At 35.4% G+C, this 17,374-nt stretch overlaps 1 protein-coding gene across 21 annotated transcripts in view; it reads left to right on the top strand.

Annotated features, from left to right (window-relative positions):
• The window catches only part of LOC105495767 (tubulin tyrosine ligase like 5), a 291,082-nt gene that overhangs the window by 118,494 nt on the left and 155,214 nt on the right, over window positions 1-17,374 (top strand). For 16 of the 21 annotated variants that reach the window (XR_011625701.1, XR_011625700.1, XR_011625699.1 and 13 more), the window contains 3 exons: window positions 606-692; window positions 1,298-1,693; window positions 10,749-10,936. Coding sequence is in view for 17 of the 21 variants with exons in the window: in XM_011765492.3 (XP_011763794.2) it covers window positions 606-692; window positions 1,298-1,693; window positions 10,749-10,936 (671 nt within the window). In the remaining 4 variants the exon portion in view is untranslated. Of the gene's footprint in view, window positions 1-605; window positions 693-1,297; window positions 1,694-10,748; window positions 10,937-11,441; window positions 11,570-17,374 lie in introns of all 21 variants that reach the window. The other 5 variants (XM_011765497.3, XM_011765495.3, XM_011765493.3 and 2 more) reach the window with 2 other exon arrangements.

Raw genomic sequence — 17,374 nt, 5'->3', positions numbered from 1 at the left:
TCAAAATTCTGTAGTGGAGAAAAAATTAGTTATTAATGTCAAAATTGATTAGAGTGATACTATTATTGAATATACTGATCAGCCTATCTCCAGTAAAACTGAAGAGTTTAAGAGACAGAGCCATCGTAGTATCCAGGTATTACGCCAAGAAATAGTGGGACCGCTCTTGCTGTCTCGGGGTAGCTTCGCTGCTCCATACATATTATAACTTCTTGGCTCCAGGGGCTACCACCAACCAACGTGATCTCTTCGAACCCTCCGTCTGAATTCCTGGCATAAGCATCTGACCGCCCTTATTATTATTATTATTTTTCCAGATAAGCCCTAGCTTGTTGGCTGTCTGTGGATGGCTGCCCTGGGTTTAGGTACCTTTCCCTGGTTCAGTTAACTGTAGCTGGGATTTGGAATAGCTGGGAATCATTTAATTGGTTGCCCACTCCATAGGGCTGTGGGTGTCTCCATCTTTGGAAAAATGTGATGAGATGTGCCATGTTTCCCAGCATTGATTAGCAGTTGTGTTATATTTTTGGAAATAAAATTATGTATAGAACAACGGACTTGCAATTGATTTTAGGAGAGTCCAAGCTCAGTATTTCTTATTTCAGATCACCCTGAGACTATAATGGAAGAAGCGAAAATGAAGCCGCCTAAACAGCAACAGGCAACAGAAATTCACTCTGATAAATTATCTCGTGAGTGATTTCAAACCTACCTAGATTTACTGCTCTCTGATAATTCCCTAAAAGAAGAAAATAGTCATCAGATATTAAATATTTCTAAAGCATGGAACATTACCTCAAAGAAATATTTTTTTTTGTTTTTCCTTTTCCCTTAGAATTTTCTCTTATCTATTGATAAGCTGTTTTCCTTCCAAAGACTTTTTCATTTTCTTAAGTTTAGAAATTCTGAGTTTAGAAATTCTAGTTTCTGAGTGAGAAATTAGAAAAAATTCTTTTTTCCTAGAAGCTTGAAGAGAAGGGGGAGAGGAATTAGCTGTTACTAGTGGAGACTTCATCTTGATGTCCTAACATGTGTAAAACATGCCTGCTCTGTTTCATAGTGGTAGTCCCAACTCCAGCTTTTAGAAAGGAATAAAAGTAAATTCCTATTTCTATTGCCAAGTTGTTTCTGGTAGGCAAAAATCATTAAGTTTATGATGAATACTCATTAAAGTCTGTATTTCATGATTCCTGTTTCATGCCAAGATTATTGTGATGTTTATGTTTTAAAAATATTTGTTTTATAGAGATTGTATGTTTGTTTTTTCTAAAATGATGTCTTGTTTTGTTTTTAATAGGATTTACCACTTCAGCAGAAAAAGAGGCAAAATTAGTTTATACCAATTCTTCATCTGCTCCTTTCTCTGGTCCTACTGCTACTCTGCAGAAAATTCCCAACACCCATTTGTCATCTGTTACAACCTCAGACCTTTCTCCAGGGCCTGGCCACCATTCTTCTTTATCTCAAATTCCTTCAGCTATCCCCAGCATGCCTCACCAGCCAACAATTTTACTGAACACAGTCTCTGCCAGTGCTTCTCCCTCCCTACATCCTGGGACACAGAACATCCCAAGCCCTGCTGGCCTGCCTCGCTGTCGATCAGGAAGTCACACCATTGGCTCCTTTTCTTCCTTCCAAAGTGCTGCACACATCTATAGCCAGAAACTGTCTCGTCCCTCTTCAGCAAAGGCAGGTGAGTGAGAGAACGAAAGATGGTCCACAACGTGAGCTCCTCCCCAGCCCCAATAAAGAAAGAATGTGATCTCTTCCCTTTGCCTTTTTTTAAATTTTGAAATGGAAAGGGACACACACTGCATTGTTCTGATGTGACTAAAGAAGGCTTGCATTGCATCCAGTAGCATGCATTCATTGACGCAAGAGGAAACAGGACTCCTTTTAGGTACTGGAGATAAAGAGATGAATCTGACAAGGCTTCTGCTCACTAGGAGCCTACAGCCTAGTCAACAGATTTCCTGTTAACCATAGACCTATGAGTGTGCTCTGTGCATTCTCTGTGCTTCAAATAGTTATTCCCAACATCAGACAAGTTAGTTTTTAAGACAAGAATGACTTGAATAAATAACCAAAGAATTCTTAGAATAGGATTTATCATTTTAACTGAAATAGACCTATATTGTCAAATTTGTCCTTCTTTTTTTTTTAATAACAGCTTTATTGAGATATAATTTACATTCCATCAAATTCACCCTTTTAAAGTGTACAATTCAGTGGGTTTTTTTTTATATATTCACAGACTTGTTCAACCAACACCACTATCTAATTTTAGAACATTTTCATCATCTCCAAAAGAAACCCCATACCTGTTAGCAGCCACTGTCTGTTTCTTCCTCCCCCTAGCCCCTGGAAACCACTGATCTACTTCTCTGTTTTTACAGATTTGTCTATTCTAGACATTTTTATATAAGTAAAATCATATAATAGGTGGTCTTTTGTGAATGGCCGCTTTCTATTCTGGACATTTTATATAAGTAAAGTCATAATAGGTGGTGTTTTGTGAATGGCTGCTTTCACTTAGCATAATGTTTTTCAGGTTCATCCACGTTGTAGCATGAACTTCATTCCCTTTATGGCTGAATAATATTCCATTGTATGGATATACCACAATTTGTTTAGCCATTAGTCAGTTGACAGGCATTTGATTTGTTTATACCTTTTGGCCATTATGAATAATGCTGCTATGAACATTTGTTTGTAAGTTTTTGTGTGGACATATGTTTTTATTTCTCTTGAGTGTATAGCTAGAGTGGAATTGTTGGTTCGTATGAAAACTTATTGTATTTCCTCTTTTTGAGGAACTTGTAAACTGTTTTCCAAAGTGATTTTGCCCTTTTACTAACAGCAATGTTTGAGGGTTCCAGTTTCTCTGTGTCCTTGCCATTACTATGAGTGATCTCTGTTTTTGATTTTCACATCCTAATGGGTATGAAATAGTATCTCTTTTTTGTGGTCATGATTTGCATTTACCTAATGGCTAATGATGCTGAATATCTTTTCATTTGCTTATTGGGTATTTATATATCTTCTTTGGAGGAATGTCTTTTAAATTCTTTGCCCTTTCAGATATTGGTATGTTTTCATTTTTATTGTTGAATGTAAGTGTTCTTTATATACTCTGGATAAGAGCCCTTTGTCAGATAGGATTTAGAAATATTTTTTCCCTACTTGATGGTTACCTTTTTACTTTCTGGAAGCACAAAAAATTTTAGATTTTAATAATGTCCAATTTATCTGTTTTTTTCTATTGTCACTTGTGATTTTTTTAATCTTATCTGGAATACTATTGCCTAATCAAGTGACACAGAGATTTCCTCCTTTTTTTTTTTTTGACACGGATTGTTGCTCTGCCGCCAGGCTGGAGTGCAGTGGCATGATCTCGGCTCACTGCAACCTCCGCCTCCAGGTTCAAGCAATTATCTTGCCTCAGCTTCCCGAGGAGCTGGAACTACAGGCACATGCCACCATGCTCAGTTAATTTTTGTAGTTTTTAGTAGAGGCGGGGTTTCACCATGTTGGCCAGGATGGTCTCGATCTCTTGACCTTGTGATCCGCCCACCTTGGCCTCCCCAAAGTGTTGAGAGTGCAGGCATGAGCCACTGTGCCCAGCCCCAATTATGTTTTATAGTTTAGGCTCTTACATTTAGGTCTTTTGTCCATTTTGAGTTAATTTTTCTGTATGGTATGATGTAAGGGTCTAACTTCATTCTTCTGCATGTGGATATTCAGTTATATCAACATCATTTATGGAAAAGAGTATTGTTTCCCCATGGGATTGTCTTGGCACTCTTCTCAAAAATCAATTAATTATAAATGTAAAGGTTTATTTTTAAGGCCTCAGTTTTATTCCATTGACCTATAAGGCTGACTTTATGCCAATATCACGTTGTCTTTATTGCTACAGCATTAGAGTAAGTTTTGAAATCACCAAGGATGATTGTTCCAACTTCACTCTTCTTTTTCAAGATTGTTTAGGCTGTTCTGGATCCCTTGCATTTTCATATGAATTTTAGGATCAGCTTGTCAATTTCTTCAAGAAAAGGCAGATGGGATTTTGATAGGATTATTATCTGTGGATCAATGTGGGGAGTATCTTAACATCAGTCAAGATTTAAACACTAGTAATAGCTATGTTAAGTGAGTTACAGCTAAGACATGTTTTATAAATAGCCAGTCTATATTTCTTAATACCTGATTTCAAGTGAAATGGATATTTTAATAGACAGCTTGAGTCAGAGATATTAAATGGTCCGCTTTAATAAGTCATAAATATGACTATACACATTTGTATATATCTCTGCTAATTCTGGGTAATCATTGTTGTTGTGATTTAATTTTCTAAAATCAGTAATAATAATGATCAGTAATGTTCTGGTTTGAACTGTTTTTTCCCCATGTAAGAAATTCAGTAAGATCATTGTCTTCGGTGGCCTGTGTTATCAGAAAAACTTTTTCAAAACCCTCCCTTTTAATCCTTTCCAAGAAAAGGATAGGGAGCAAAAGAAGTTGGTCAGTTCATAAATATTTTCTGATATCTGTTGCAATTTCTTTTTTGACTCTTGGATTATTTATAAATATATTATTTAATTTTCAGGTAGTTGGGATTCTTTATTTTTATAATTGGTTTGTAGTTTATTTCCACTGTAGTCAGAGAACATTTTCTGAATGGATTAAACAGTAGTAGACGGCAATATATGTATGGACAAAAAAATGGACAAAAAAATGTAATTTACAACAGCCTGTAATTGATTGGAGTTAAATTTTTCTGTGGTAATTGAATGCTTTGGGAATAAGAGTAAGATTTTATTTTACTATAGACTTTTTAAAGTTAAATATACAGCGTCAAATTTCAAAGGTCATCACTAAAAGAATAAAAGTATAAATTCTAATCTTATGGGGAGAAGAAAAATGAATTGCGGATAAAAAACATGCAGAAACTTAGGTATATGCAAGCAAGAAGCATAGAAAAAGCAAGATAAATAGAAATTTAAAACATAGTAAATTGGCTGGGCACAGTAGCTTACGCCTGTAATCCCAGCACTTTCAGAGGCCGAGATGGGCAGATCGCTTGAGGTCAGGAGTTCAAGACCAGCCTGGCCAACATGGTAAAACCCAACCTCTACTAAAAATACAAAAATCAGCCAGGCGTGGTGGCTCCGGCCTGTAGTCCCAGCTACTCAAGAGGTTGAGGCAAGAGAATCACTTGAACCCAGGAGGCAGAGGTTGCAGTGAGCCAAGATCACGCCACTGTACTCCAGCCTAGGCAAGAGAGCAAGACTCTGTGTCCAACTACTAAAAACAAAACAAAAAACCTGGTAAATCAAGTCCAAATATATCAAGAATCAAATAAACATAAATAGGTTAAACTTGACAGATTTTTAAAGTTAAAGAAAAATCCAACTATATGCTGCTTACCAGAGGCACACCTAAGTTTAAGGACACAGAATGTTTAAAAGTAAAAAATTGAAGAAAGAAACACCAGATAAGTACCAACCAGAAGAAAGCTGGTATGGTTGCATTAATGCATGCTAAAACAGGCTTGAAGATATAAAACTTTCTTACAGATAAGGAGTAACTACATAATGACAAAAAGTTCAGTTCAGTCAAAAGTTTAACAATTCTAAAAGTATCTGCAAATAATAAAATAGCCTCCAAATATGTAACACAAAAATGGAAACAACCACATGAAGAATGTATAAATCCACTGTCTTAGTGGGTGATTTCCACATACTTCTATTAATTATTAATACACTAAACAGATTTTTAAAATGCAGAAAGGATAAAGAGGATTTGAACAAGGAGATAAGTTTATTTATTTATAATATATAGGACTGTGCACCCAATAATTAGACAAAACACCTCAAGCATACATGATATATTTATAAAAATCTGTCATATCCTACATCATAAACAAGAGAACAAATTGCAGAGACTTGGTATCACACAGCCACATTCTTTGTCCACACTGCAATTAAGTTGAAAGCCAGTAACAAAAAGATATAGAAGAAACCCCCATGTATTTCAGAATTTAAGAGTCAAAGAAGAAATCCTAATGGAAGTAAATTATTAAGTATTAAAACTGAATGATAATGAAAAGTTGTATGTCCAAATAAGTAGAGAGCAATGCAAATTAGTATTTGAAGGGAAATTTACTGGCTTAAATAATTATAGTTGGTGTGCACCTGTAGTCCCAGCTCCCTGGGAGGCTGAGGCAGGAGGATTCCTAGAGCACAGGAGTTTGAGACCAGTCTGGGCAACATAGCAAGATCCCATCTCTAAGAATAAATAAATAAATAAATAAATAAAAACTTATATTTGAAAAGAAGACAGGCTGGAAATTAATGTGCTAAATGTCTGGCTTTAGACATTATAAAAACAACTATCATAAATCTAAAGGATAAAGAAATAATAAAGAAGACATGGGTAAATAATATAAGGAATAGAAAAGCAGACATAGAAAATATAAATACACCCAAAATGACAAAAATAATCTTGTTAACTTTATTCCAATAAAATTGAAAGCTTACATAAAATGGACCAAACTCATACAAACTATAACTTATGTAAAATTGACTCAAGAAGGTGAAGAAAATCTGAATAGTCCTATAAGCATTAAAATAAGTGATACAGTAGTTGAAAGTCTTAAAGAAAACATAAGGCCTAGATTTATGGGTAAGTTCTAATCTTTCAAGAGGTAGATAATTTTAATATATTTAAAAAAACTCTTCTGGAGTGTGGAAAAAGAGATACTTTTCCTCAAGTTATTCTGTATGGCTAGTTTTATCTTAATAATAGAACCAGTTAAGGAAAGTATTAAAAAGGAAAATTACAGACTGGCTTTGTTTATGAACATAAATGCAAAAATTTGAATCAAAATAAAAGCCAATCAACTCTAGCAACATCTAAAAGAAATAGTACACCATGAGCAAGTTTATTCAAGGAATGTAAGAGGGGTTTAACGTTAGTAAACCTATAAATATCTTTCACCATATTAATATAATAGATTAAAGAAAAAACCATATTCTTCGTCATGGTACATGCAGAAAAAAATTTGATAAAATTCTGTACTCATTCATGATGATAACTCTCAGCTCATTAGGAAGAGGAGACTCCCTTAACCTGTAAAAGGGTATCTGCCAAAAACCTACTAGAGCTATCAGTCTAAATAAGGAAACGTTGAAAGCATTCTCTTTAACATTAAGAACAAGTAAGGATGCCCACTAATATTCCTTCTGTCCAGTGTTTTACTAGAGATCAGAACCAACATAGTAAGATAAGAAAAAGAAATTATAAGCATAAGGATCATCACTTCTTGGCCTTTTGGTTAAGATCAAGTGTAAGCATAAGCATCAAAAAAGAGGAAACAAAATTGTATAACTGCAGATAATATATTGTCTACATAGAAAACAAAATAATTACAGATACATTTTAGAAATAGTTATTTTAGCATAAGATTAATATTAAAAAGTTAATTGCTTTCAAAATTACTTGCCAGAAGTGATAGAAAACAATTTTTTTGATTGTAACAAAATGTAAATAGCATATAATTTACCATTTGAACTATTTTAAGTTCAGTGGCATTCAGTACAGTCACATTATTTTACAGCCATCACCACCAATAAAAATGTTTTTAAAAATATCACTAATAATAGCATAAAAGCTGTGTCACCTAGGAATACATTTAGAAAAGAAAGGAAGTTTTATAAGACTACATTGAAAGACATAGATATTAGAGATTAACAAAAATTTAAATAAATAAATGAAAATTTAAATAATTGAATTTAAATAAATATACCACGTACATGCATAGGAAGACTCAATATCATCAAAGTTTCCATTTTCATCACATTAATCTCTGTATTCAATACATTTCCAACCAAAATCTCAATAAGTGTGTCATTGAATTTGGTAAGCCTATTCTAAAATGATAATAGAAAGGCGAAGAGCCAAGAATAGTGAGAACCTACTGAAAAAGAAAAACAAGGTGGAGGAGCACCTTATTAATATAAAGATCTGATACTTAAGACAGTGTGGTATTGGCAAATGTGTAGACAGATTGACCAGTGGAACAGAATAGAAAGTTAGAAACAATCACACAGGAAGATGGAACTTTGATGTATGACAGAGATGGCATTGTAGATCAGAGGAAAGGGAGAGATTTCTCAATAAATGCTTCTGGGGTTGGTTGTTGGTTATCCCCACAGAGAAAGATGAAATTAGATCCCTGCCTCACACCATGTATAAAATCAATTTCAGATGTAAAACTTCCATAATGAAATAAAATAATAAAATAAAGGAAACCATCATTAAGAACTTAGGGTATGGAGCAAAAGTAAAAACAAAAGCACAAGTCATATAAGTCAATAAGAAAAAGATAGCCCAATAGAAAAATGATACCAGAAAAGAGGTAACATGTTCAACATCATTATTAATCAGGTACATGAAGACTACAATGGGAATTATTAAGACACTTGACAATACTAAGTGTTGAAGAGGCTATAGATCAACAGGAATTTTCTTTCTTTTTTAAATTTGAGACAGGGTCTCACTCTGTTACCCATGCTGGAGTTTAGTGGTGCAATCATGGCTCACTGCCACCTTGACCTCCCAGGGCTTAAGCAATCCTCACACCAGTCTCCTGAGTAACTGGGACTCTAGGCCCATGTCCCACACCCAGCTAATTTTTTGTAGAGAAGAGATCTCACTTTGCTGCCTAGTCTGGTCTCAAACTTCTGTGCTGAAGTGGTCCTCCTGCCTCAGCCTCCCGAAGTGCTGGGATTACAGGTGTGAGCCACCGTTCCCGGCCCAGGGATGTTTTTCTTTTGTTTGTCGGAGTGTAAAAAAGTACCACTTTGGGGCCGGGTGTGGTGGCTCACACTTGTAATCCCAGCACTTTGAGAGGCCAAGGCGGACTGATCACAAGGTTGGGAGATTGAGACCATCCTGGCTAACACTGTGAAATCCCGTCTCTACTAAAAATAAAAAATAAAAAAATTAGCTGGGCATGGTGGCGGGCACGTGTAGTCCCAGCTACTTGAGAGACTGAGGCGGGAGAATGTCGTGAACCCAGGAGGCAGAGCTTGCAGTGAGCCGAGATCACACCACTGCACTCCAGCTTGGGCGACAGAGCAAGACTCTGTCTCAAAAAAACAAAACAAAACAAAACAAAAAACCACTTTGGTATTACTACATAAACTTGAAAATTTACATACTTTGTGACCCAACAATTCCTCTCCTGGGCATATACAAGAGGAGCTCTTCTACATGTGTGCCAGCAGATGTATGCAAGAGTGTTTATGGCTGCATTGTTTATAATGGCAGTATGCTTGCAATAACCACAAGAGCCATTGATAGGGGAATAGAAAAATAAGTTGTGGTGTGTTTACAAAATGGAATGCCAGACAGGAAGGAAAATGAATGATTTTCAGCTATATTTAGCTAGGATAAATCTTGGAAGAGTAGTGTTGAATAACAGAGCAAGTCCCAGGAAATATCTATAGTAGGATACCATTTTTGTAGATCTCAAAGACAAGCAAAGTTTTCTGGTATTTTGTTTGTATATGTATATGCACACAAATATATTTGATAAAACTTTTTGTTTTTTAAAAAAAGAATGATTGATAAGGGGAGATTAGGAATGGGGAGGAACAAGCACATAAGTTAGTGCATATTGTTGATAATGTAATTCCTAAGTTGGGTATTAAGCTCACAGGTGTTCATTACAATATGCTTATAACTATATATACAGCATTATAAATATTTTGTATGTACTAAATAATATAGTAAACATGAAAAAGTTACAGATTTAGAAAGTCAGTTGTATATGCAGAATGACCACTGTTATATTAGCGTTAATTTTAAAAAGACAGAAAGGAAATAGGTTATGTTATTTCTACTTTTCTGAGTTTAAAAATTTTTTTCAAAGAGGTGACTTTTACAATCAGGGAAAATGTGAACTTTTATTTTATTTTATTTTTAGAGACGGGTTCTCTTTCTGTCACACAGGCTGGAGTGCAGTGGCATGATCATAGTTCACTGTAACCTTGAACTCCTGGGCTTAAGCGATCCTCCTGCCTCAGCCTCCCAAGTAACTAGGACTACAAGCATGAGCCACCGTGCTCAGCTGAATCTTGATTTTAAGTAATTTTTTTGCCAGAATTTCAATGCTTAAATAATAGAATGCTGTGATATTACAGTTGAAAGAAGAAAATTTAAATCTGAAAGGGAAATCAGCCGTTTGAAAATACAAGGTTATTGTTATTTTTCTCATTATACTCCATTTTGCTTTTATCCCCGTTTCCCTTTTGAGCTTTCTATTATGGATGATTTGACAGTGGATGCCACAGACTGTTGACAAGTATAGTTACATAACAAGAAAAACAAATAAGAATTATAATGAGTTTCAAAGATATATTTTTTATTCAGTAAGATTAGCAAATTCTAGGATTGGTTATTCCCCATTACATGTAATGAAAATTATTCTTTGTGAAACTTTCATTATAAGCAAAAACACATTAATAAATAATGCATGTGGCAGTTTGGTAATAGGAAGAGTTTCTAGGTTATGGTAACCATTTATTTTTGTGATCATTTGAAGATGGCTTATTTCTCCTATGTTATTAAAGATCCCTAGGTTTCAGTAAAGTATCTGTTGACCTGAGATTTCTGTCATTATCCTATTTTTTTTTCAGGGCTTTGTTTCCTAAATGAGTGAAAACTTTTCTCCGTTTTAGCAGGATCGTGCTATCTAAACAAGCATCATTCAGGAATAGCCAAAACACAAAAAGAGGGAGAAGATGCTTCTTTGTATAGCAAACGATACAACCAAAGTATGGTTACAGCTGAACTGCAGCGGCTAGCTGAGAAGCAGGCAGCGAGACAGTATTCTCCATCCAGCCACATCAACCTCCTCACCCAGCAGGTACGGATGGTCTGGGGTGCCCAAGAGCTCTTTGGACCTGAGGATAGAATTAGTGACAGGGTACTTTGTCTTTCCCTGTCTTTACTATTCCCATATACTGATGCCTCTTGAATGAGTAATATTAATAGTTAGTTTCAAGCTAAAGGATCAAGTGTTTCCTCTTCAAATTTAAAGAAAATAACTTTCTGTTACAGGCATTGTGAAGTAAGTCAGTCTGCTACTGGATATGATGTACCTATTTCATGGATAAACAGACTTGAATGTTCATCTGTAAATATAATTTTAAAGGATCTTTAAAAATAAGTTCTTTTCTTTGGTAAAATTTTCCACTGAGTTCTAGTCTTATAAATCTTTTTACCAGAATTTTATAACATTACCCTTAAAAAATTTTTTTTTTCTGTACTGCCTTTTATTTCATGATCTCAGGATGTTTTATGGGTAACTGATTAATTTCATATTTTATTATACCCTTATCCAATATAATATCATTCTCCCCGTTTTACAGATGGGAGGACCTGAGGCTGAAAGAAGTTATGTGATCAAGGTCATTCAACAAGCTGGGTGGATAGAAATAAATAACAGGATATTGTCCTTATGCTGTATAGATATTAACAATCTTGCAACACAGTGAAGGTAGATGGCACTTTCAAGAGCTTTGTGAGTTCTCTTTGTCCTTCTTGCTGGTTATCCCTGTGGTGTTTAATTGAAGGAAAAGCCATATCTCTTATTCTTTAATGCTAAATGGCATCAAAGTCCTCTAAAGGAATTATCGTAATTTAACTCCACAGTTATATTTTGTTATGTTGCTGATGTGCCAAATTCCTTAATTGGTAGTAACTCTGTAGTGATAATCAAGTCTCGAAAAAAGTGAAGCTGAAAATTACTTTAAGTACATGCTAAAAGTAGGCAACACACTGCTCCCTGGTGGTACCCTACTTCTCTGTATAAAATTTAGGACCAAAACTAAAGCTAAGCGTCTCATGGACTTAGTTTTACTTCAGCCTCATCCCAGCATGTGAAGCAGTAATTATTGTCTTTCTCAAATCCTTAGTTGTTTGAAGGGAGTAAAGAAGTCCTAATGTGAAATAGGAAGCAAAGAACGCTACAAGAACAACGTTGATTCTTGGAGGGAGTTGGATAGTTAGATTTTAGTGACAGAATGATGGGAAGAGGGAATGGGATACCAAGATACGATGGGAAGAAATTTTCCAATTAAGTGGCTATGAGACGGGAAAGGCCAGCGCTCTGCTACACTTTTATCATTGGGTCACTAACTAGATTATATGTTTCCAGTTTATAAATGGACAGCTAGGAGCACCAAGACATTCAGATTTTGTGATTGTAGTGAAAAAAAAAAAAACATAGTGCTTACCTATTTCTAGCTCCTATCGTTTGCTAGACTGCAAAGCCTACAAAGTGAAAAGATCCTAATCTTGTGGGAATCCAAGGTGACTGTATCCTGATTGGGAAGTCATCCCCCTTCAGTTCATTTTTTTTGGTCTATAAAGAACTTCAGTGCCAGTGAGTTAAAAGTCCAATAGACTGGTTTGTAGGGATATGAACTTGCCATTAGATGTCAGTGTTAACTTTTAGAGTCTTGGTAGTAGGGTGGTCAGTGCTTGGTACAGTACTGAGGGAGGTGCTGTAGGATGTAATAAGCAGGATGGAGTAGTGGAGAAAGAGCTGGATTAGCCATCCACAGACTTGCCACTGACTCCTGTGTGATCTTGAGCAGTTCACTCCATTGTTATTCTGACACTGACTCCTGTATGATCTTTGACAGTTCATGCCACTGTTCTGCCACTGATTAGCTGTGTGATCTTGGATAGTTCACTCAACTCTTCTCCTGACACTGACTGGCTGTGTAATCTTGGACAGTTCACTCTACTCTTCTCCTGACACTGACAAGCTGTATGATCTTGGGCAATTCACTCCACTGTTCTCCTGCCACTGACTAGCTGTGTGATCTTGAGCAGTTCACTCAACTTCTCTTAACCTCAGGGTCTTCATTGATTTATGAGGAAAATACAACAGGGTCATGAGGATATTATGCAAAACCTGTAAATGCAATATATGTGGAAAATATTGTTATTTCAACCATAAAAGGCTTTCAGTAGTAAATGGCTTCTAATTTGGTTAGAAACAAGTTTTTAGATGAAGTGTACTTTTTAGTAGTTTTTCAAAAATTATTGTGGGTACATAGTAGATGTATATATTTATAGGGTGCATACGATTTTTTTGATTTCAGTAGGTTTTTTGGGGGAATCAGTGGTGTTTGGTTACATGGATAAACTCTTTAGTGGTGATTTCCAAGATTTTGGTGCACCTATCACCCAAGTAGTGTACACTGTAACCAATGTGCAGTCTTTTATTCCTCGCCCTCCTCCCACCCTTCCCCTCAGTTCCCAAAGTCCATTATATAATTCTTGTGCCTTTGTGTCCTCATAGCTTAGCTCTTACTTATAAGTGAGAACATATGATGTGTGGTTTTCCATTCCTGAGTTACCTCACTTGGAATAATGGGCTCCAGCTCCCTCCAGGTTGCTGAGAATACCATTATTTTGTTCCTTTTTATGAATGAGTAGTATTCCATGGTGTATATATATACACACCACATTTTCTTTATCTACTCATTGATTGATAGACATTAGGCTGGTTCCATATTTTTGCAGTTGCAAATTGTGTTGCTATAAATATTCATGTGCAAGTATCTTTTTCATATAATGACTTCTTTTCCTCTGGGTGGATACCAGTAGTGGGATTACTGGATCAAATGGTAGATCTACTTTTAGTTCTTTAAGGAATCTCCACACTGTTTTCCATAATGGTTGTACTAGTTTACATTCCCACCAACAGTGTAAAAGGGTTCCCTTTTCACCACTTCCATGTCAGCATCTATTATTTTTTGATTTTTTATATAGCAGGAGTAAGGTAGTATTGCATTGTGATTTTGATTTGCATTTCCCTGATAATTAGTGATGTTGAACATTTTTTCATATGTTTGTTGGATATTTGTGTATCTTTTTTTGAGAACTGTCTATTCATGTCCTTAGCCTTTTTGATGGGATTGTTTTTTTCTTGCTGATTTTTTTTTTTTTAGTTCCTTGTAGATTCTGGCTATTAGTCCTTTGTCGGATGCACAGTTTGTGAAGATTTTCTCCCACTGTGTGGGTTGTCTGTTTACTCTGCTGATTATTTCTTTTGCCTGCAGAAACTTTTTAGTTTAATTAAATTATATCTATTTATCTTTGTTTTTGTTGCATTTGCTTTTGGGTTCTTGGCCATGAGGTCTTTGCCTAAGCCAATGTCTAGAAGGGTTTTTCTGATGTTATCTTCTAGAACTTTTATGGTTTCAGGTCTTAGATTTAAGTCTTTCATCTATCTTGAGTTGATTTTTGTATAAGTGAGAGATGAGGATCCAGTTTCATTCTTCTACATGTGGCTTGCCAGTTATCCCAGCACCATTTGTTGAATGGGGTGTCCTTTCCTCAGGTTATGTTTTTGTTTGCTTTGTCAAAGATCAGTTGGCTGTTAAGTATTTGACTTTATTTCTGGGTTCTCTATTCTGTTCTATTGGTCTATGTGCCTGTTTTTATGCAAGTACCATGCTGTTTTGGTAACTATATCCTTGTGGTATAGTTTGAATTTGGGTAATGTGATGCCTCTAGATTTGTTCTTTTTGCTTAGTCGTGTTTTGGCTATGCAGGCTCTTTTTTGGTTCCATATGAATTTCAGGATTGTTTTTTCTAGTTCTGTGAAGAATGATGATGTATTAAATTGTTGAATTTGTAGATTGCTTTTGGCAGTGTGATCATTTTCACAATATTGATTCTACCCATCCATGAGCATGGGATGTGTTTCCATTTGTTTGTGTTATCTATGATTTCTTTCAGCAGTGTTTTGTAGTTTTCCTTGTAGAGGTCTTTCATGTCCTTGGTTAGGTATATTCCTAAGTATTTTATTTTATTTTTTGTAGCTGTTGTAAAAGGTGTTAAATTCTTTATTTGATTCTCAGCTTGGTGGCTGTTGGTGTATAGCAGTGCTACTGATTTGTGTACATTGATTTTGTATCCTGAAACTTTACTGAATTTATTAGATCTAGGAGCTTTTTGGATGAGCCTTTATGGTTTTCTAGGTATATGATCATATTGGCAAACAGCAACAGTTTGACTTCTTCTTTAATGATTTGAACGCCCTTTATTTCTCTTGTCTGATTGCTTTGGCTAGGACTTCTAGAACTATGTTGAATAGAAGTGGTGAAATGGGCATTCTTGTCTTGTTCCAGTTTTCAAGGGGAATATATTCAACTTTTCCACATTCGGTATAATGTTGGCTGTGGGTTTGTCATAGATGGCTTTTATTACCCTAAGGTATGTCCATTTTATGCCGATTTTGCTGAGGGTTTTAATCATGAAGGGGTGCTGGATTTTGTTGGATGCTTTTTCTGTGTCTATTGACATGACCGTGTGATTTTTGTCTTTGATTCTGTTTATGTGGTATATCACATTTATTGACTTGCGTATGTTAAACCATGCCTGCATCCCTGGTATGAAACCCACTTGATTATGGGGGATTATCTTTTTGATATTCTGTTGGATTAGGTTAGTGGCAGAAACCACAATTACTTGTGCACCAACCTAGAATTTTGTTTGGGATTTTTGCATCTATATTCATCAAACAGATTGGTCTGTAGTTTTCTTTTTTTGTTAATGTCCTTTCCTGATTTTGGTATTAGAGTGTTACTGGCTTTATAGAATTATTTAGGGAGGATTCTCTTTTTCTCTGACTTTTGGAATAGTTTCAATAAGATTCGTCTCAATTCTTCTTGAATGCCTGATGGAATTCAGCTGTGAATCCATCTGGTCCTGGGCTTTTTTTAATTGGCAATTTTTAAATTACCATTTCAATCTTGCTGCTTGTTATTATCTGTTCAGAGTTTCTATTTCTTCCTGGTTTAGTCTAGAAGGGTTGTATATTTCCAGGAATTTATCCATCTCCTCTAGGTTTTCTAGTCTGTGCACATAAAGGTGTTTATAGTAGCCTTGAGTGATCTTTTGTATGTCTGTAGTATTGGTTGTACTATCTCTTGTTTCATTTCTAATTGAGTTTATTTGGATCTTCTGTCTTCTTTTCTTGGTTAATCTTGCTAGTGGTCTATCAATTTTTTTTTTTTTTTTCAAAGAACCAGATTTTTGTTTCGTTTATCTTTTGTATCGGGTTTTTTTGTTTCAATTTTATTTAGTTATGCTTTGATCTTTGTTATTTGTTTTCTTCTGCTGGGTTTTGGTTTGGTTTGGTTTGTTCTTGTTACTCTAGTTCTCTGAAATGTGACCTTAGATTGTCTGTTTGAGCTGTTTCAGGCTTTTTGATGTAGGCATTTAATGCTATGAACTTTCCTCTTAGCACCACTTTTACTGTGTCCCAGAGATTTTGATAGGTTGTGTCACTGTTATGATTCAGCTCAAGGAATTTTTACATTTCCATATTGATTTCATTGTTGACCCAATGACCATTCAGGAGCAGATTATTTAATTTCCATGTACTTGCATGGTGTTGAGGCTTCCTTTTGGAGTTGATTTCCAATTTTATTCCACTGTGGTCTGAAAGAGTACTTGATGTAATTTTAATTGTCTTAAATTTGTTGAGACTCATTTTGTGGCCTATCTTATGGTCTGTCTTGGGGAATATTTCATGTGCTTAAGTTTATGTGAGTTTATGTGTTAGGTGAGTTTCTTGAACTTATATGTTAGTTGAGTTTCTTAAAGACAGCAAATTTTGTATCTTTTAAGGGGAACATTTAGGCCATTTACATTCAACATTATTATTGAGATGTGAGGCACTATTCTGTTCATCATGCTAGTTATTGCCTGAAGACCTGATGATTTTTGCATTGTGTTATTGTTTTATAGGCCCTGTAGGATTTATGCTTTATGGAGGTTCTATTTTGGTGTATTTTGAGGTTTTGTTTCAAGATTTAGAACTTTCTTTAGCAGTTTGTGTAGTGCTGCCTTGGTAGTGGCTAATTCTCTCAGCATTTGTTTGTCTGTCTGTAAAAGACTTTATCTTTCCTTCATTTAAGAAGCTTAGTTTCACTGGATACAAGATTCTTGGCTGATAATTGTTTTGTTTAAGGAGGCTAAACATAGGACCCCACTACCTTCTAGCTTTTAGGGTTTCTGCTGAGAAATCTGGTGTTAATCTAACAGGTTTTCCTTTATAGGTTACCTGATGCTTTTGCCTCATAGCTCTTAAGAGTCTTTCCTTTGTATTGACTTTAGATAACCTGATGACTATGTGTCTAAGTGATGATCTTTTTGTGATGAATTGCCCAGGTGTTCTTTGAGCTTCTCCTATTTGGATGTCTAGATATTTGGCAAGGCCAGGGAAGTTCTCCTCAATTATTCCCCCAAAATAAATTTTCCAAACTTGGATTTCTCT

The sequence above is a fragment of the Macaca nemestrina genome, chromosome 7, assembly GCF_043159975.1.
Source record: "Macaca nemestrina isolate mMacNem1 chromosome 7, mMacNem.hap1, whole genome shotgun sequence".
Lineage (NCBI taxonomy): Eukaryota > Metazoa > Chordata > Mammalia > Primates > Cercopithecidae > Macaca > Macaca nemestrina.
This window is presented reverse-complemented; position numbering and strand designations above follow the sequence as displayed.